This window comes from Parus major, chromosome 11 (assembly GCF_001522545.3).
Source record: "Parus major isolate Abel chromosome 11, Parus_major1.1, whole genome shotgun sequence".
NCBI classification, from domain to species: Eukaryota; Metazoa; Chordata; class Aves; order Passeriformes; family Paridae; genus Parus; species Parus major.
Genome location: NC_031780.1, coordinates 4,271,317 through 4,292,277, shown reverse-complemented (window position 1 = coordinate 4,292,277; position 20,961 = coordinate 4,271,317). Strand labels below are relative to the sequence as shown.

The following is a 20,961-nucleotide window of genomic DNA, read 5'->3' as shown; positions in this document are numbered from 1 at the left end:
TTTATTCACCCAGCAGGTGAACACATGGTCAACTTCTCACTAAAAGAAGCCTTCAGTGGTTGTATTTTCTATTAAAATGATAAACTGAGCATTGATTCAGACAGGCAGTCCCCTCAGCTGTTCTGCTGGGTGTGGTGCAGACAGGTGGTGTGTCTGTGCACCACAGTGGGTGGGTGTATGAGGAAGGTGTGTGGCACCCCAGCTTTCCAAACATCCCCACCCTGCCAGCTGTGTCCGAGGGAGGGAAAAAACACATTTCTGTGGGGGACGTGGTAGGGGAGACTGGAGCAGAGGGGGACTCATGGAGCTTGCTCTGCAGGCATGGCATTGCAGCAGGCATGGTGGCCACCCCAGCGTGGCCCCTTGCCCACCTCTGCCTCATTCCCACAGGATGGAGGTGACCACTTCTGCCCCTCATCCCACTATGGAAAAGCTCCATCTCACTGTACCCTCAAGTGTGAGAGCTCATGCTCTAAATGCCAGCACATTTGTGATCATCTAACTCGTGTGCCAAAGACCAGTGATGGAGAGAGCAGAATTCCCCAGGAAAATATTTAAAAGACACCTTAATGGACAGCAAGGTATAGCTGACCTCAAGAGCAGCATGCTAATAAAAGCAGAAGCAGCAAATGTCAAAGAGAAGTGAAAATGTTTTTCCTTTGGTGCTCTGGTAGGAGGATGGGTGAATGACTGTTCACAAGAGTAATGAATGATGAGCGGACCTTGAGGGTGATGTTCCTTTAAGAAAGTCACTTCATCTCTGATGTAAACTACCTACAGAGGTATGTAAACATTTTCACTGGCTGGTAAAGTGTATATTCAACAGATTTGTAATCTCTTAAAACCCCAAAGGCATAATGGAATGGGAATGTGCTCTGTTTCATGTCAGGTTTACACCACATGCTTCAATTTTTCACGTCTGAAATCAGATAGATCAGCACCGTGTTGCCTTGGAAAACCAGCTACCGCATGTTAGCCTGCTCTGTGGCAATGTAGGCTTGTTCTCAAATCAGTCACTAGGGATTTTTAAACTGGGTTAAATATGCATGGCTCATTTGTATCTCAGTCCCTTTGGCTGGCTGGCTTTTAACTTTCTTTTATTGTTTAAATAACTTTCAGAAAAACACAGTGGGTATTAAATCTCTTTAATATATTGGATAATTTTTTCCCCCTACACAACTTGCTGTGGCTCTCAAGGCAGTGATTCCTGTCAAAACCAAGGTGAATGTCATCACTGGAGGTTAGCTGAAGGCTTGATCTTGTGTGCCCCTCATGGCAAAGCAGCAATCACCTCTTCCCAGCCTCCCAGCACCCTCTGAATGTCAATTTGCTGCAGGTATTTGCTGAATGTGGAGTAGGCAAATAGGCAAAGGTGGACATTAAAGCAGAGAAGGTAATTTGGGGCTTTTTGTTGAAAGAGGAGGGTTATCCACATGTGATAAAGCCCAAGATAGTTTGTGTTCCAGAGATTAAATAACCCTGGCCTGACTCATTTTTTTGTCACTGCCCATCAAAAACCAGTTCCATTGAAGTTACACCCTAAGTTTTTTAAGCAGGAAAGCCCAACTATTTCTCATAAAGGAAACTGCTCCTTTTCTCACTGTCTAGGAAAGTGTACTTTAAAGACATAAAAAGAATATAGCAGTTAATCTTTTCCTGGAGCCAGCGCTTGCTACATCATGTCCATTCCCAGCGCTGTCAATCATTATCCAGCCAGCACATTGTTCAGAAGGTGGAGCTGTCAGGCAGAAGGAATGAAAGGTAAGCAAAGGAAGACTCCTGCTCCTTGCTGATGCCAAGGGTAAGTGAGATTATGTCAAACCTTTAAACAGAGTCCCCTTCCTCTGCCCCACCCCCTGCTCCTATATAACACACACTGCATTTAGCAATACCTGCTCTCACCCGGCCGGCGCTGGGGTGCGAGTGCCGGCTGCTCCCCGCTGCCGATGGATGCTGCGGCCAGCAGCGCCCTTGGGTGGCTCTGCGCTGGTGTCACCGCGCTCCTCGGGGTCACCGTGCTCCGCAGGGCCCACAGGAGCCCTCTGGGCAAGGCGAAGGTGCTGCTCTGGAGCCTGCTGGCCGCCCTGCTGTGTGTGGCCCCGCTGGGGGCTGCCGGGGGGCTGCTGGGGGTGCTGGTGGCCGTGTGCCTCGCCCGCTCCGTGTGCCCGGGGGACAGCGACCTGCTGCCCGTGGCGGACAGAGCCGTGCTCATCACAGGTAAGCTGTGCTGCCGGGGCACAGGAGCGAACAAAGCCTGCTTTTTCTCACAAGTGGGCTGGAAAACTTCTTGTCCTCGGGTTAGTGCATGCTTTTGAGAGTTCCTTTTATCCTTTCTTTTTCTGCTTGTTTTATTTGCCTCGGCAGAGATGGTTTTTTCCAGGTAAATAAGTGCTCTGAAATTAAGTAGAAAAGCATCCTAATAGATGCTATTATTTTTTAGTGTCTCATTTAATCTTTACAAGTAGCTTTTTAGACATACTTGCGAAATTAACTGGTGCAAGAAGCATAAGAATACTTATGATGGTCTGATTTTTTTTTTTTAGGAGAAACAGTAATTCCCAGGAGCCCTTAGAACACTACATTCATACATTACTTTTGTTTACCTGATATAATTGCGCTGGTTATGGATGTACGGTTGTCTTTTGGGGGTGTGTGTACATAGTGCACGCTGTGTCTATCATGCACATGATGTTTGGTGCCATCTCTTTGAAACCCTCTGAGAAATCATTTAGGAGGGAGTAATTCCCTTCACTAGCAGGGAAAGTTCAGAGCTAATTAATTCAGTCTCTATTACCACTCTGATCTACTCAAAACCCACTTCTATTTTGCAGGGATGGCATTTTTGTAGTTTTACGGCTTTTTTCTTGCTTTCTCTAAAACTTTAGGTGTTGTTTATTTAGGTATTACTTATTTGTGTTAATCAAACCTTTAAACTGGAGTGCTTGCCTACTGCTTCTTGCATTCTTAATTTGCTGGGTTTTGTTTTATTATCTGTGGTTTTTCCCCTCTGGAATGCTGAATTAAGTTGCTTTGGTTTATATAGCAATTTCTAGCAGAATTTCATTTTGTTTTATAGGGACACCTGGAAATAATTTAGATTTGCCTAGCAAGCTTTAATACAGGGATTAAGTATAAAAGTTGAGAGAGGACCAGATGAGCAGCAAGTTCTCCCCTTGCAGTTTGTCTGCCAGCTGTTTTTCTCCCTGCAATTGTGTCAGATGAAGATGGATATTTGTACTGGGAATAGGGAGCAATCCTTTCCACCCCTGCAGACTCTGGGGATGTGCTTGCACTTGGGCATCTCCTTGCTATTTTTAAGACTGCAGATCTTCAGGAAAAAGTACTCTCTGGGAGCTTATCTGCTCTGGAGTCTGAATTAGAACAATGTAAGGGAGTTAGGAATGTTTGGTATAACTCAGTAAGGATAACTGTGGGCATGTGAGCGGGGTCAAAGGCATTGCTGAAACTCTGCTCTGGATCCTCCTGCTGGGAGCAAGAGTTCCAATATCCTTAAACAGGAGCTCCTGGCATGCAAACACTTTAGTGGTAAATGCAATAGTCACCTTCCCTAAAAATTAAATTGCTACCAAGATCTGAAGAGACAGGAGTTGTAAAATTCTGTCCCTGGTTAGTCTGTGTGCAGTGGGATGAATTTTTCCAGTTAATTTGGTCTTTCCATTCTTGGGGGAGTGATTTGGTGCATGTTCAGCATGAGTTAATTGTAAATTCTCAGTAATGGGTCAGTCACAGCCAAAAGTGGCTGCTTTCCGTAAAATAAGTCTTCTCATAACCCACAAATTATTTTTGGCAAAGAAGAAAGAGTGTGATTGGGAGGGAAGTATCTGTTGGGTTTTTTTTCCCCTGTTGAGACTCTTTGAATTCTAAGAGTTGGAAGAGTAAAGCTTCTCTGGACTTCAATAACAGGTCTGAAACTCAAATCATACTTGTTTTGGAATAAAAAAATACAGGGACAAACCCAGCATCAGGCAACGATAAAAACAACTTTTATTGCTTTCTTGGAATTGCTATGCCCATCCCAAATTCAAGTTGTGTTGTATTCTGCCCATTTTCAAGTTAAAGCTGCATCGTAAAACTTAGGTAATATGTAGCTGTGGCTGTGTACTTGCTGGGAATCATGAAAGAGGAAAGATTTGATCTAAAAATTTTGAAAAATCTAAAAGATCTGAAAGATTTGATCTTTTTCACTAAAAGAAAAAGAAGGAAAGTCACTCCACCCCCAAACTTAGAAATCTGTTGTGTCTGGGGTATTTACAGGCTTCTTCATGTCTCTTTAGGGAATTCAAAGAATGCAGGTTTATTCTGACAGGTCAGGACTGGAGAAGCTTAATGAGATATTCATAGTGCTCTGGTGTATCTTCAGCAAATTGCAGACTTCAAAAATGCTAAAAAGATGATTTTTTTCTTCTTAGGAATTAAATAGAGCATAAGTAATTATTTTCTACTTTTTCAAGATGCACTGATTGTTCCAGACATTTAGTATGTGTGTTTTTCAAGCTACCTGGAATTAATATTTTTCACCTTTCAAGACTAAAGCCGCAGTTAAAAGAGAGATTCCAGAAAAGAGTATTTAACATGACTATGATGAGTCCTTTTGGCAGTCAAATTCTATTGACTACATATTTTGAATGTAGGAGCAGACCAGTGAATAGTTCTGATATCTTTCTTGGTGTGCCAAAATCACAGACTAATGCTCAGAAGTTTATAGTAGGGTTAAGTAAGGGGATATTGCAGCTCTTCCACAAACAAGAAAATAGTAGAATATCTGGCAGGAGTTCCAGTCCTTTGCCTCACATTCAGATTTCCAGAGCCAGAGTTTGAAACTGAACATTGATGTAGTAAATTGTTATTGCAGGAGATCCTGGATTCCAGGGCAGAGCAGCATCCAGAAGCTTTCTCTGCTGTAGTGGAGGATGTGGTGCAGTATTGTGGAACAGGTTGATGCTTTACTAAAACCTGTATTAATGTATTAAATTCCTAATTTTCCTCCTAACCTTGTCCTCTGTAAAGCTCCTGAAGCACAGGTCCTATAAACTCCTTCCCTGTCACTACCTGTGTCACTTCACTGGGGGCTTGGTGGGGACATGGCTGATGAGTTTCTTTCCTTATGGAGTAAGTTTCACTGTAGATGGGAAGAATGGAAACCAGAATTTAAAGAACAATTCAAGTTGACTTATGATGCTTGGGGGTGTTGGCTGATGAGAAGCTGAATGTGACCCAGCACCGTGTGCTGGCAGCCCAGACATCCAACTGTGTCCTGGTCTCCTTCCAAAACTGTGGGCAGCAGGGGAGGGGGGTTTCTGACATGGACCTGCTGAAGTGAGTCTAGAGAAGGCTACAAAAATGATCAGAGGACTTGGAACACCTCTCCTGTGAATACAGATGTAGAGAGCAGGGATGACTCTGGGGAGACCTTAGAGTCCCTTCCAGTGCCTGAAGAGGCTCCAAGAGAGCTGGAGAAGGACTTTTGACAAGGGCATGAAGTGACAGGACAAGGGGGAATGGCTTCAAACTAAAAGACAGCAGGTTTGGATCAGATATTAGGAAGAAATTTTTCCCTGTGAGGATGGGGAGGCCCTGGCACAGGGTGCCCAGAGCAGCTGTGTCTGCCCCTGGATCCCTGGAAGTGTCCAAAGCCAGCATGGATGGGGCTTGGAGCCACCTGGGACAGAGGAAGGTTTCCCTGCCCATGGCAGGGGGTTGGAATGGGATGATCTTCCAGGTCCTTTCCAACCCAAACCATTCTGTCTTTTATTCTGTAGCAGCAGCAAAAATACTCTGTCACAGGGAGAGACTCGTGAATCAAATTATTTGTTAAATATCCTTCATTTTGTTTGCTCTAATAGTGCTTCCTGCAGCTGCTAGATCAGTGCTTTATATAGGCAAAGTTTGGGGATAAGTTTGGAAGAGGATAGAGAGGATAAGAGAAATTCTGATGCAAATTTGCATGAATTCAATAGCTGACTTAGCACAAAAAAGTAATTTGGAAACTTTCTTAGGTTCTGAAAGCATTGGGATGCTTTGCAGGTAGGGCAACAGTTGCTTTGTTTTGGCTTGGTTACAGTCTGTAATAATAAGTGCTTATCTGAGGGATCTGTGTGGTAGATGTGTGAATGAAATAATGCTACTTCTTAGAATGAAGGAATAGAATCCAACAATTTGAATTTGAAAGCCCTATAATTGCTTTGTCTATTGGCTGTTTCAAAGTAAAACATTAGTGTGTTTTGGTTTTTTTTCTTAGATACATTTGTTATCAGGTTTCAGTCTGAATATTTGTATAAAACCAAAGTAGGGCTTTATTTCTTCTCTATGTGCAAAGTCAGAGCATCTGTCAGTGGCAGAGGGTGAGCTGATTCCACCAGCTCTCTCAGAGCACAGCCTGTCTTTGAGGAGCATTTAAAGGTCCAGCTCCTCAAACTTCAGATCTGAACCTTTCTTTCTACTGACATATGTATTTCAGGGACTTTGTCATCATATTTTTGTTTAGATTCCCATGGCTTTCCAATGTGTGTATTTATTTAATATTTTTTTTAATGGTGGTGTAGGACAGACCTGCTTTCCTTGTTTTTTTGATGCTTTCAGGAAGTGACACTGGGATTGGACATGCACTGGCTAAATACCTGGACAGCTTGGGTTTTGTTGTGTTTGCTGGGGTTCTGAACAAGGACGGCCCTGGGGCGGAGGAGCTGCGGCGCTCCTGTTCCCAGAGACTCTCTGTCCTGCAGCTGGATATCACCAACACCACTCAGGTCAAGGAGGCCTATCTGAGAGTCTCAGAGAAGGTGCAAAATGCAGGTACAGCTTTTTTCTTCCCCCCTTTGCAGTGGAAGTCTTGATGTAGCAGGTTAGCAGGTACATCTCTCCACCGCTGGCTTAGGTGTGTAGGTCATTTCTGGGGTAAAGTCTTGGGGAGTCATGGTATTTCCTTAAATGACTTCTGTTTTCTGGGATATGTGAAGATGGTAGTGACTGGTCAAGGAGTGGGGAATGTGCATGTACAGATGCAGATCATCTCTTTTGGTCTCACTGGTGCAATCCTTATGGAGTTGTTTCACTGGTGTGTCGCAGCCTTATGCTTTCTCCTCTTGCCAGGACTCTGGGGTGTTGTGAACAACGCAGGAATCCTGGGCTTCCCTGCTGATGGGGAGCTGCTCCCCATGAGCACCTACAGGCACTGCATGGAGGTGAATTTCTTTGGGGCTGTGGAGGTGTCCAAGACCTTCTTGCCGTTGCTCCGGAAATCGCGGGGGAGGCTGGTGAACATGTCCAGCATGGCAGGTGAGCTGAGCTAAAGCACCAAGTAAAGTCCTGGAGCAAATGCCAAGGAAAGTGTTGGTTTGTCTGGGTTGTCAATACACCCAGGGAATAAATTTTAAGGTAATAAATCCAGGTTTTTCTTTAGTTTGGGACACTACTCCCAGGAAACAGCCTTTATAGAAGAGTTTAATGTGGCTAAAAATATGCTGTGACAAAAAACCCAGTGAAATTCAGACCTTGTGTTCTAGATACCATGAGTGATAACTTTGTGAGCTTCCATAAATATGGGTGGTACATCACAGGTATTTCTGTAACATGTTCAGGCAGAAGTCTGTGACCACCTCAGTTTGTAATATCTGCTGATAACTTGGGAGCTGTGTGTCTATATTTCTTTAAAAATATTTTGGGTGTCTTAGAAAAATTTAGGCCTAACTTATTAGCAAAGTGGTATTTTTCCGTGAAAAAAAAAAATCCAAAACCTTTTTAAAAATTAACATATGCTTTCCATTTCTTTCCCCATGAATTTTGCTTAATATACATATATATGCATGTCTTTATTACATGACCTTTTATTCTAGGAGGACAGCTGAGATGCTAAGATGTAGGAATTAATGTAATTCAGTAATGCAGTATCTGGTAGCCAACAGCTGAGGGGCAAGAATGCTCCTTTGAAAATGAGAACTGCTAGAAGCAGGAGGTCATGCTGCTGGAAAGTATTTTGGAGTAAGATCTCTTAGGGATTTACTAGGTCATGTGCTCCCCACATTTTTCTGTGCCCTTCTGCACAGCTGGAGTCCCCCCCAATCCTGCTGCATTGCTGGGGTGACTTGTGAAGGTGTTTCCCAGTGTTCCCCTTATGCTGAGGATGTGGTTGCAGCTCTGGCACTGTTTTCTCTTTATAATCCCAGATGTGCCCTGTATTTGCATGTCTGTGTTCATGGTTTATTGCTGCACTCTGAGAAATTGGGACTGAATTGTCAGAAGAACTTTTCTGCTGCTGCTCTGAGGCCAGATCCCTGTTTCTGTGCACCCAAGTGAAGCTCTCACTGTGGGTGTTTTGGGGCAGATGTCTTAATTCCTGGTGAGAATCCCTGAACTGCCTTGAAGGGATAGATGCATTTATCCCTGTGCTGAGTAGTTTGCCCTTACAGGAGCTGATGTTTAAATTCTAGCTGCCTGCAGAGATGTTGTTGCACACGGGCTGGTTTGGGTGAAGAGTTTTCTCTTAACGCAGGGTCTGGGGGTCCTTTGGTAAAACATTAGCAGAGAAGTCAGTGAGGTCTCATTGTGCTGAATCTATTCCTGTCTGTGTAGGGCTCATTTAACTGGGCTCAGGTTAGCCTGACCTCAGAGGGAGAAGTATTTGATTCAATTGGCTCAAACCAATCCAGCTTATTCAGATGCATACAGAAGAATAATTAACATATAATTGGCCTGACTTCTTCAAGGGAATGGCTCTGTGTAAACAGCTCCTGTCATACCTTGGTCACCCCAGTACAATACCCAATAGCACCAGTGACTTACTTGAAAATCCCCCTGTATCTGAGCTATTTTCCTTTGAAATACTCAAGCACAAGGAGATGAGTGTGTAGCATGTGAAAGAGAGGCAGGATGTGCCAACTGCCCATGCAGGCAGGAGGAGGAGGAGGGATGTGCTCAAGGAAAGGATTGTCCATTGTGTTCCCTGCTCCCAGCACAGCCTGTGGTGGCTGTGATGATCTTAAACCTGGTGGTGATAACACCAACCTTGTAGGGGAAGTGGGAGGGCTCAAGAAGATGCTCAAATCTAAGCATGTTTGTATTTTTCTAGAGCTGAAGAAATGAAAATCTGCCCGTTTTGGGGACAGAGGAAATCTGTGCATTTGGAAGATAATGTTTTCTGGAAGAAACTTTGTTTTTGTAAATGTACTGGGTGCTCTCTTAGCTTTCCCATCTGAACAAATGTTTCTGGGGTTGAAAAAGATGGGATATAACTGTAGGCAGGGGGTCTGTTTCTATGCTGGGTGTCAGGGAGTCCAGTCACTCATGGAGTGTGATTCCAGCTTTGGTTTGTCCCCAGAGGTTTTCCCCACTCTTACATTATTTTCTTTGGCCTTTCTGGAAAGAACAGGAAAGAAAGTTGACTTTATAAAGCTAGAATTGAGATTACTTTCCCTGTTTTAACTGTGGTTTATTGTAGGGGCTTGAAATTTGTGTTACAGTGACAAGAACTGTAGTATAAAACTATTGCTTCACTGTTTATATGAACTAAAACATTCTGTGTTTCTCAAATCAACAGTCATAACTTTCAACAGTTTTTACCCTTAAATGCAGTCCAGTTTATTTTTTCTGCCCTACAAGGTCTCTTTCCAGGTGTTACTGAGTGTAACTGCTGTAGGCAACTGCTAATTTACAACTTTCACTCTTTTTTAACCTCTAGCAAGAAATGATTCCCTCACTGACTTGTCTTTAACCTCAGTGAGAAAGGCATAATTTTGGTTGTGCTATAATCTCATGAAAATAAAGGCTGGGAAGAGCCACTGCTGAGGTTTATCAGGTTTCTATTGCTCCTGCAGGAGGCATTCCACTACCGAGGTATGCTGCATACGGGGCATCCAAAGCAGCTCTGTCCATGTTTTCTGGAGTAATGAGGCAAGAGCTTTCCAAATGGGGCATTAAAGTCACGGCAATTCATCCATCAGGCTTCAGAACAGGTTGGTGTTTGACATTTTGGGTTGTTCTTTCTGCCTCTTTCCCTGTAGTTCAGCAGCCTCAAACAGAGCCCTGAGTGACTCTCAGGGGCTGGACTTTTTTCCCCATTCTTTTTGTGGGTTATGGAAATGATGCTCAGTGTTTTTTGTGAGAGATGTTCTCTCCAGCTCTGCACACTGCCTGCCTCTTCTCTCCTGGGCAGAGCTGTCTCTGCTTTGGGACAGGGCAGCATTCAGGCAGTTGGTGCCTTCTCTTTGCTCCAGCTTTGTTGGAGCTGGCAAGGGAGCAGCACTGTGTGGCCAGTTTGAGTGTTATGGCTCACTTGTCCTGCCTGGGAGCTTCAGGTGCCCCATCACTCCTCCCTTCCTCAGTATCAGAGCTCTCCTTATTGAGCTGCTCTGTCTGGCATGGCAGTATCTGCAGCAATACCTGTCATCCTGCTTGCTTGCTGTCAATATCCTCTGACCTCTCCTCTCCACTCCTTCCCCACGTGCTCCTGCTGCTTTCTGTTCCAAATTCTCCTCCTTCTTCAACTGAGCACTTTTTGCTGGGCCTGTCCAGGTTCCAGACTCATCTCCTGATGGACATGCCATCACTGCACCCCATGCCTGTCCAGAGCATTTTTTTATGTCAATGTAAATCAAATTGGTCTTTTTCATAAAATGCTACTTTTCTGAATGTTTCCCCTCCTGGGAAGGGGCCCTGTGAGGCTCTGGGCTCTGACAGCTTTGTGTGGTCAGTGGAACCTGCCTGAGGCTTCACCTTCAGGGCCCTGCTTAGCTGTTTTCAGGTTTGTGGGTAAAATTGAGTCCTGGGATTTGAGATTTAAATATTTATTTAAAGATTTTTCTTTATTTGCAATGCTTAATTTTTGGTAGTTAGGCAATAATTCCATTGGAGAAGCCTATACTTTCATTCCTACATTATGCAGATGGGGTGGGCAAATAGATTAAATTACAGTTCTAAATCTGTCCTAATAGAAAGCTAATCCTTCAGGAAACCAGTTATTGAAATACTAATGTCTCTTGTGAAAGGGCAGCTTAGCACTTGGCCATCCCAAGTGAATCATCTTAGTTTGTCTGTCCTCACTTGTTTATAATAAATACCGATTGGAAACATCCACAAAATGAGTCAGGACAGAATGGCAAAGTGGAAAGGGGGCAGAAAGAAATGGCAGGGGGAAAGAAAAAATGCTGATTTGGCTGTGAGAGAGCATTTTTAGGTAGAGCAGGGAGCCAAATGGGGCATGAACTTTGTGCTTTTTGTGTAGCACAAAGTACTCGTGCTTTTCCTCCTCTTCCAGAGAAAAGCACTGGCTGCTGACCAGCTGTGGTGTTTGTTCCTCACTGACCCAGTTTAGGTCAACTCTGACTATTAATTACAGATTAATTTTTTTAAAACCCAGCCTAAACCCTGTGATGTTGCTGCTGCAGGTATCGAAGGCACGGCTGAGCAGTGGGATAAACAAGAGAAGGAGCTGATGGAGAACCTCCCTGCAGACACCAGGCAGGCCTATGGAGAGGAGTATCTCCTGGGGCTGAGGAATTACCTCCTCCACCTGCCTTCCCACTGTGCCCCCGACCTGTCCCCCGTGCTGGGCGCTGTCCTGCAGGCCCTGCTGGCCAGGAGACCCCAGGGCCTTTACACCCCTGGCAAGGGGGCTTATATCCCCCTCTGCATCTTCTGCTGCTTCCCCCTCTGGTTCTATGACTTCTTCATCAGCAGGATGCTGAGTGCTGGCTCTGTTCCACGGGAGCTGAGAGCATCAGGAGATGAAGGCAAGAACCTCTGAGGTGTCCACTGGTGTTTATCTCCCTGGATGATGTAGCTGGGAAGAGCTCTGTATGGACACTGCTACTTAATGTGCTTTGTTAAGTTGCATTGACACTGCCCTGCAAAGAGGGAAATCTTTGTGTTGAGGATAATGTTTGTGGAAAAAGCAGTGGATAAACATAAACAGAAGGCTATTCCAAGATGGGGCATTTTTTGAGGAATTTCAGTGTTTTCCTGTTGTCTTTGTGTCCTGCTTTCTGTGTAAGGTACCTCATGAAATTATATAGTTCCTGTCTGCTTCTAATGGCATCTCCAACACAGAGATGCAGAACATGTTTTGTTAAAGCAAAACAAAAACCCCTAGAGAGCCACCAACCTTAAATCTTGTAAGAAGTTAAATATATTCCTATTGTTGAAGAGACTTAGAACTGTGTAATGCAAGTCTTTTTCTCTACAGCTTCAGCCTAATATATTTGGGTCTGGTGTTTTCATTCTGTTGCTGTTGAACCAGAGAAATGATTGTCCTTTCCCCCTAAGTTTTGTAATGTAGTGTTTTAAAGTTTGTAATTTATTCTCTTTGCTAGAATAAGCAACAGAAATTATTTGGGGTGGGGGAGGGGGGAAATGAATGCAAACAGATCAAGATCTTTATGAAGAGGGAATAATTTCCTTCCTACAGTAATAAAAATAGTCCTAGTGGGTGTATCAGCTGCTAATTTGGTCTGTCTGAGTCATTCTGTGCATTGCCTGTATATTCTTGTGTTTATCTAATTGTTAGTAAACTCTGATGTCACTTCTTTTTGTACAATTTCTTATTCAAGTCTGGGTTTACAAAGAATTCATGTTTTTTCCCACTTCTCCTGATACCTTCTTGTGTCTCCCTCTGCTTTGGGGGGAGATTATGCTCACTTGTCTAAGATCAGTCAATCTTCATCTGGCTTTGCTGGAGTCCAGTGCCCAGCTTTTGATAGATTGAGATTGCTCCCCTTCCCCAGTTTCATTCCAGGAGCACCAGGTGCCCTCCCTGGTGCCCCTTACCATAAACCCCTCGCCAGTGGCAAGTGTTTGGGCAACTCACCTCTATCTTTCCTACCTTATTCCCTTTTTGCATTCTCTTTCACATCCTTGGGCTTTGAAAGGCTGTGATATTTTGGAAAGAAACCCTCATCCCTGCAATTCCCATGGTTTGGCCATGTGTCCTGTCTTTGATAAGATGCATTTCTTTTCCAGTGATGAAAAACTAAAAGTGATTCCATTCTGAGCTTTAAAGTAGACACTTTTTCCTTTCCTTTCTGAGCAACCTCTAACCTTTTATCATAATCCTACTCATGTGATGTACTCTTGCACCCAACTGGACAAAATCACTATTTAATTTGCAACTATGGTGTTTGTTCCATCGCTGTCCTGTGTCTGTTACATCAGTGTGAGACTCCTGTAAATGCACAGAGGATGCTCAGGGGGCTCGGGCCACTGTTTGAATCTGTGCTCCAGTGGGGGATCCCTCCTGTCCTGCACACTTTGTCACAAATAGCTGCTTTTGCTAGAGGTTTATCACCTCTGGGTTTGTATCTGTGCCCTGGTTGCAGACTTTTGCTTTCCTTGGAGGAGGTGTGCTTGATGTTTTGAACTCAGGAAATCTGAGACACTCTCTCTCTCTCTCCCAATTTCTTCCTTTATCTATTTCCCTATTTTTTTTTATGTGTCAGCAAAAATGTGTAATAAAAAAATATAATATTTAGTAACCAGAAGGTTGTGACTCTTTGTCTCATCTCACCCTTTGTGGTTTTTGGGGATCAGTGCTCCATCCCCTCCCTTGTTCCCACAGCAGGAGAGCACTGAGGGGAAGGGGCTGGGGATCTTTTCCAGGACAGAAGGACAAATGGCTGTTGCTGTCCTGTGCTGGGCAGGATGTGACCCCAGCTGGCTCAAAGGCAGCTTGTGAGCTGGAAGGAAAGGTGAGTGTGGAGCTGGGGGTGAGCTGGGTGTGAGTTTTGGCTGCCTCCAGGGAGCCTATCTCCATCCCATCCTGGATGGAGGTGGCTGTTTTTCCCTTCACACCCAATTTGGGTGTAAATTCTGTAGGCTGGAATTTTGCCCTTAGGCACACCGTGCAATGAAATTTGTCTTAGCAGTCAGTCAGCAGCTTTGCCTAGCAATCTCCATAACAATCTTTAATTGTTGCTTTGTTATTTGGCTGTGGTTATAAGATGTAATTTTTTTTCTCCCCTTGACTTTCCTAATAGGAATATTATCTTGCACATTGCAGACATATTAAATTAGGCATTAACTTGAAAGTTTTGACTTCTTTTTATTTTTTTAAACTTTTATTTCCCAGGAAATTTCTGCTCTAAATAGTCATTTTATGTTTCTTCACCTAACTACAAAGATATTTTAGCAGGTCTCTAATAATTGCGATATCAAAAATTGTTATTGTTTTGTTCCTACAGGGATCTTACTTTGTGTTTTAAAGATAATTCTGTTGTAACACATTATTGAATTATGTGTCACTTAATGGGCTGTAGTATTAGAAATAAATTTCTTTTGCTAATGGCTTGCAATGCAAATAATCCCATCTGTGAGAGTGGCAGAACTGCAGAATAAATTGTAGGTGTTTGTGCCCACGTGGATGTTAGTGCTGACACTGGCTCATGCTCTCGAGGACAAATGTCTGGGTGTTATGGTCCTTTGCTTGCCATAAAGGCTGATCTGATACAAAGATATCTGGGGGGTGGGAAGAGAGGATGTTGAGTTCTAGCAGAGGAAACTCTAGTATTAAAAACCCCAACTTAATTATTGTGATTTGGGCCAATTTTCAAAGATGATATTTTTAAAAAAATGCATATGGTGTGCGGAAAAGCATCTGAGAAACAGAAGAAATTGGCTGTGGCCCTAAAAAGGGATGATGAATAATAGTCTAAAACAACACTTAATGCCCCACAGTAATCAAGTGTGTATAAATTACAAACACATGTATAGAGTAAAAAGGGGTTATAAACTGTGGAAATCATGATTAAAGAACAGGTTTTATACACATCCCTCTGATCCAGCCTCTGGAATGAAGTTTGTGATGAAGAAGTAAATGCTGTTGGATGCTTTTTACAAAGGAATTCCCTGCCTGGTGTCCTGGGGGGTCCCATTTTCCTGCTCTGCATTCACTGCTCTGGCTGGTTCATGTTCCTCCTTCATGTGAGGAACTGATTTGAAGATATGCAGCTTTGGGGAGACAGAAGGTGAGTTACAAAGCAATTTGTTTCTATAAGTTTTTTTATTATTCTGGCTCCATTTCCCCTCTTTATGGGGCCCCTGATGACGACCCTGCCTGATGTTGGGCAAGATGGGTAAAATATTGTATATTTTTGTGGCTGTGTCACTGATGGGCCAAGGTGGGGAAGTTTTGGTGGCCACTTGCCAAAGGACCAACCCTGCACCTCATGGAGAATTAATGTGTGGGACTGCCCATGTGGCTGGAGGGAAGGAAAAGTTTAAACTGTGCTCAGATGAGAGCTCTGAGAGGGGTTTGTGTTGGATAGAAGAGGTGGTGTAGGAGAATGGGGAGCTCCAGGTCACTGAGTGTTATGGACTCATGCAGGGACAAGGATTAATCCTAAAACTGCTTCCAAGCTCTGTAGGAGGTTGGTCAGACCCATCTTTAATAGGAGGGGCCAAAACCAGCAATGGGGAGAAAGGTAATAATCACCTAGTCCAATTTAATGAGCATGAACAGAAATGTAATTATCTCTAAAGTAATTCAGATTTTGCCAGTTTGAGTCCCTTTTATCTTCAGAAAAGGGGGAATAATTTCCATCTTCCTCTGTCGTGTGTGAGGGATTTTTTTGTTTATAGCTGCATATGAAAAGTTTTTAGAATTTTTGTTTGTTTCAAGAGGATGCTTCCAGGGAGCTTTCAGGTCTCAGTGATGTCAGAACACTCTGGTTTTGCTGTAAATTTGCTCACCTGGGCACAGCATTGCAGAGGTACAACTAAAATGGGTCACATTTCATTTGCTTGAAGCCAAGAGCCCAAATGCAGCCATCAGAACCCATCTGGGCACCAATCGTATTTGCAGCATGTTTGGGACAAATGTGTGAATTTTGATATTTTTCCTAAAGAGACTGATTCTGGGATCTTTTCTGGGTCACAGTGTTGTTTGTTTTACCCTGTTTATGTCTTTGTTTTGAAAGTCAGCTGGATTCCTGATGCAAACCCCAAGGGCATTGTGCATCACAGAGCCATCATATTTCTAGGAACTCTCAGAGAAATTAATTTGAAATCCAGTTCGTGCAGGCTTCAAAGGAAAAGGGTTCAAACAAAAAATCTTGTCACTTGTGAGGAAATTGGGTAGGGATTTTATTATTTTTTTTTCTCCCAAAAGCCTGAGGATACATAAATGGAAAGTATTGCCACTGCCAGGAAACACCCTGCACAAATGGGTTTGGGGTGCAATTGTTCCTGACAGAATTTGTCCCTGGAATGCAGACACCATCGAGGCAGGATCTCGATAGCCAATGCTTTTGTCAGTCAAGCTGAACATCAGAGCTGTTGCTGTTCAATTATAGATGAATTCTGGCAACCTTGAGGCAGTGAGCTTTTACCATAGCAAGAGAGGTAATTGCTTTTACTTTTAAAGCATGACCAAACCATAAATCAAGAATCACTGACATCTCATGAAAGGAGGCAAGTTTTAAATCCCTTTAATAGGATAAATGGGTTTTAAGCATGTTGTATAGGTCATTGTAACCTAAGCTAATTAATCTGACTTTAACAACCTGTATGAAAGTAATTATGGTGATATAAACAGTCTCCACAGGTTTCATGCCTGGAATACGTAGGTTAAACGATCCAAGTTTATATCCCTGTTCATGTTGCTGCCTGTAGCTCTGGAAAGAGCATTGAACAAGCTGGAAACTAATCCTAGGAGCTAAGAATTTGGATCTCAGCATCTGCCATGAGTGAGAAAAGTGGGGACAGCTCAGTGGTAAAAGGATGGCTCTCAAATCCTGCTGGAGCCTTCACTACCAGTCTGCTGATTTCTCAGGAGAGGTCTGGAAGTGCAGAGTGTGTTGCTCTTTCCACAGAGCCTTTCAGAGATGACCTGTTATTAGACTGTTTTTCTTCTATGAGTTGTACATTCTGGCCATGTTTCCCTGATCTGGGATTTTCCCTTGTGGTATTGAAGAACACATTTCAAAATAAGAGCCAGAATGTGGAGCAAAGATCAAGGGGTGTGAGGATGAAAGATACCAAGAAAACAAAATGATAGCAAAAGAAGGAAGAAAGGAGGATGATTCTCAGGAAATGGGTTTGGGCAGGTTCAGCTCCAGTGACATGTCACACTCTGGGTCAGGCTGACCTACCCACTGTGTTCCACCACTCCTTCAACACCTGACTTGTTAAAGTGTCATTTAAGAGTCTGTGACCTGTGATAAATTTACTTACTTTGAACTCTTACATCTCTTGGTCTTGTATCATCGCATCCCATGAAGAAAGAGGACATGGTGTGTTGTGGAGTGGTTATGGGGTGCTGAGGACAGGGATGGATGCTCCAAGCTTGACCTGCTTTGGGTGGTAATGGGAGACACAAGTCTTGTATTTCCACATCCCCATGAAAGGGGAGATGCTGGTGAAGCATTGCACTCCCACACTCAGCCCACACAAGCCTGGCAATGCTGACTTCTTTGCTCTCTTTCTTTGGGGGAAAGAATACCACGGTGTGCTTGGTTTCATGATGAAAAAAGAGACACTTCTGGCCTTTAGCCATAGTAATTTACATATCAGCAATCTGTGAGAGAAGGCACTTCTGTCTGTCTGTCTGTCTGTCTGGGCTTCCTGTGGGCTTGCACTGTCAGCAGCCAGCACCAACACCAATCCACTTGTGTGGAAATCTCTGGTGTGTGCATGACACAGCCAACAAAGCCCTCACGATGAAGGTGATGTGTCAGAGAATGGCCTGAGGGTGATTTACTGCTGTGTGGACAAGTCCTGTTTTTTAGACAAAGGGTTAGGAATCAGTGTTATGGCTTTCTGCTCAGAAAACATCTTTTTGCCTTTAGTTTCTCAGAAAAACTCAATTCATGGAATCACAGAATGGTTTAGGTCAGAAAGGACTTTTAAAGCTCATCTCATTCCTCCCCCTGCCACGAGCAGGAACAGCTTCCACTAAACCAGGTTTCTCAGAGCCTCATCCAACCTGGCTTCCAGGAATGGACATCCACACCTTCTCTGGACAACCTGCTCCATTTTTTTTTGCCTGAAAAGCACAGTCCTAAAGGACTAATTTAATTAAAAGGCTAAACTGGGGAAAGCAGAGCAAACAGTCTTAATTAACAGTGTTCTAATGTATAGACAGCAATGTAATCGTGTTGCATGCTTGGCATAGATGAATTAAGGGAGTGATAGGCTTTAAAAACTTAGTATTTTTGAAAATGTTTTATCATGTGGAAATGTGTTAGAAGTTGATGTTGGGAGCTGGCTGTTTCATAGTGTGATTTGAATTGCATGTTCATGCAATAGTATAGTGAGGTTTACATCCCTTTTTCCCAAATGTTGCCATTATGGTTGCCAGTGTGTTGCCTTAGAGCAGGAAGCACTGCTCTCAAAGGTTAAGAAACCCCAACCAACCAAAAACCCCACAAAAACATCCCCAAAACAGCATCCACTCACCAGCAGAGACCCAAACCCATGCCTGTGGGCCATGCCATTGCTCCCTCTGCATTTTGCAAGTGTCCTTAAGGGTAGGAAAAGGCTAACTGCAATATTAAAAAAGGACTGATGTTAAAAACAAGAAGATGAATGATTCCACTCAGCCTAAGGGTTTAACATATGGTGTGGAGAAGCAAATGGGACGTGGTGACAGACCCACATGCCCTGTAATGGATGATGGTGTTCCAGGGGAGCAGCACAACAGCCCAGCTCCACTGGAGTCAGCTGAATTTGGGCACCAGGGAGGAAAGGATGCCTCAGCTTGAATGAGGGCAACGTGATGGATGTGCCATGTACCAGTGAGAGCTTAAAGCTGAAATCTATCAAGGTGGTTTTGTGCAGAGGAGATACAGGCACTCCTCATCTGGGAGAGGTTATGTCCTTGCTGGTGCTGAGGTGCACAGGTAGGGGCTGAGTGAAGTGGGTTTTTTGATTTTGTTTGTGTTGTTAGTTGGTTTAAAGCCTCTTGAAAGCATTTTTAAGCATCACAGACTTACTCTGTGAGGAAGGAAGGAATTATGGGCTTTCACCCTAATGCTATCTGAGACTTTTAACTGTAGGATGTGATGCTTGCACCCCACTGTCTGTCTTTTACAGGATTAATGACTGAATTTGTGGATCTTTGTGGCTGGAAGGAAAAGCTTAGGGTTTCCTGACTGTGGAGAGCTGAGAGGCAGCTCTTGACACCTTTTACATACCTTACTGTAAAAAAATATCCAGTGCCCACAGAAAATAATCCCAACCATTTTGAGGGAATTGGCTTAGAAAAACACAGTTCCTCTGAAAGGGTTAATCTTCCCCATGAAGTCTGCACAGCCTCCTGGTATCTGCTGAGTGTAGGCCCTGCTTTTGGTTACTCCTGTTACTCCACAGTGCTTGCTCAGCCTGGAGGACAGTTCTGGCAGCCGTGTACCTGGGTGAGGAGGGGAATCAGGGCTGATGGAAAGGGGTTTTGGTTGCCCATCTCTTAAGGTCTGATGGTCCCATGTTACTGCTTGCCACCACGGAAACTGGTTCCCCAAAGCTGCTGCTTGGTCTTGATTTGGGTTGGTCTTGAAGCATCCTTGCTCCTGTGCTGTTCAGCCTGCAGCTGTACATCTTGTTGAAGCAGAATTACTGTGGAGAACATGGAGGGACAGCAACTGTGAGGCTGATCCTGGCTCCATCCCAGCCTGTGGCAGCTCTGAGGGGCCTGGCAGGATCCTACCTGGGTGTGTGAAACACCTTCACAGCCCTCTCTTTCCAGAGTGACGAGCTTGTTTGCACAAGCAGGACGGCATTTGCCCATCAGAGCTGTGTTAGAGCTGCTTTCTTCTGGGTGTATTTATTGCTGGAGTGGAGTCACTGGGAATGGAGACAGATGCTGGGTTTCCTTTGGGGAATGGACAGTTATTTTACATCCATTTGTTGTTCCTGCCACACAAACAGCCTGGCTGCCAGAGCACCAGTGATGCCTGCAGGACGGCCAGGGCAGCACCCCACGCACGCTGCTATTGCAGGAGGCCCTGGAGAGAAGGCAAATGCTTCCACAGAGAAATGGAAGCTCTTCAGGCTTGGTTTCCTTAACCTTTTGAAGCCCTGTCGTTGCTTGGGTTGCTCCTGGTTCTTAATGGTTGTTTCTACAAGTGCAGTAATTAGTTTTTCAATACTGAAGCGTTTAAGTGTCTTAATTTTTGCACTAATGAGCTGGGATTCCCCACGGGTTGTCTCACAAGCTGTTTCAGCATCACAGAATTTCTCTGTGCCAAATATCACTGGTATCTTCTGGGAAGGAGGAGTTTCTGTGACCCCTCCATGCCATTAAGCTGGTTGTTCTCTGCCTGTGTCAAGAGTGACTTTGACCATCCAATTTATTCCAGGCAGAAGAGCTGCTCACTGATCTTTCCTGTAAGCAGCTTTCTACTCACTCCCAACCTCCTTGCTCTGATTTATTCAGCAGCTTCAGTGTGACTTGGGACCAGCAATAAAAGTAGGTGTTGCTGGGGCACAACCCATCTCTTGTGTGCAATATTTGGAGGAATGTTGCTGGCACCTCTGTGCCAGTGCTCACAGGGCCCTGGGGGTGGCATTCATTGGTAAAATCTTCCTTTCCCTAAAATCCAGACAGCAGAACATGCTGCTGCCTGCTCGGCTGTAACCACTCTGAAAACTGCTCAGACAGCAATCAGAGGCTGTGTCTCTCTGCCAGCATATTAACGAGACAATTTACTACACTTTCCTAAATATTTACTGCATATTTACACCTGAATTTGAGCAACAAATCCTCTCACCTGCAGAGATGCTTTGGGATGGGAGGAATGATGCAATGCACTGGAAAAAAAAGTAATCCCAAGAATCCCTAAAAGTCATGCCAGTTTTACCCAACAAACACACCTCCTCTGCTGTTGAGCTGTGGTGTCCTTAACTCCAATAATGTCACTGCTGTAAGATTTAACAGGGAGACAAGCAGATGATTTATCTGTTTTTCTGTGGCAGATGAAGAGGAAAATAAGGCTGGAGTGGAGTGGAGGTACCACCTGGAGG

At 44.0% G+C, this 20,961-nt stretch overlaps 1 protein-coding gene across 5 annotated transcripts in view; it reads left to right on the top strand.

The window, feature by feature from the left end:
• The window catches only part of HSD17B2 (hydroxysteroid 17-beta dehydrogenase 2), a 29,800-nt gene extending 17,264 nt beyond the window's left edge, over positions 1–12,536 (top strand). For 3 of the 5 annotated variants that reach the window (XM_015639840.3, XM_033517271.1, XM_015639842.3), the window contains 7 exons: positions 391–581; positions 675–782; positions 1,609–1,761; positions 6,601–6,813; positions 7,111–7,296; positions 9,831–9,968; positions 11,400–12,536. In XM_015639840.3, coding sequence (XP_015495326.1) covers positions 1,680–1,761; positions 6,601–6,813; positions 7,111–7,296; positions 9,831–9,968; positions 11,400–11,758 — 978 coding nt within the window. In that variant the 5' untranslated portion in view covers positions 391–581; positions 675–782; positions 1,609–1,679 and the 3' untranslated portion in view covers positions 11,759–12,536. The other 2 variants (XM_033517272.1, XM_015639838.3) reach the window with 2 other exon arrangements.
• The last annotated feature ends 8,425 nt before the right edge of the window (positions 12,537–20,961 follow it).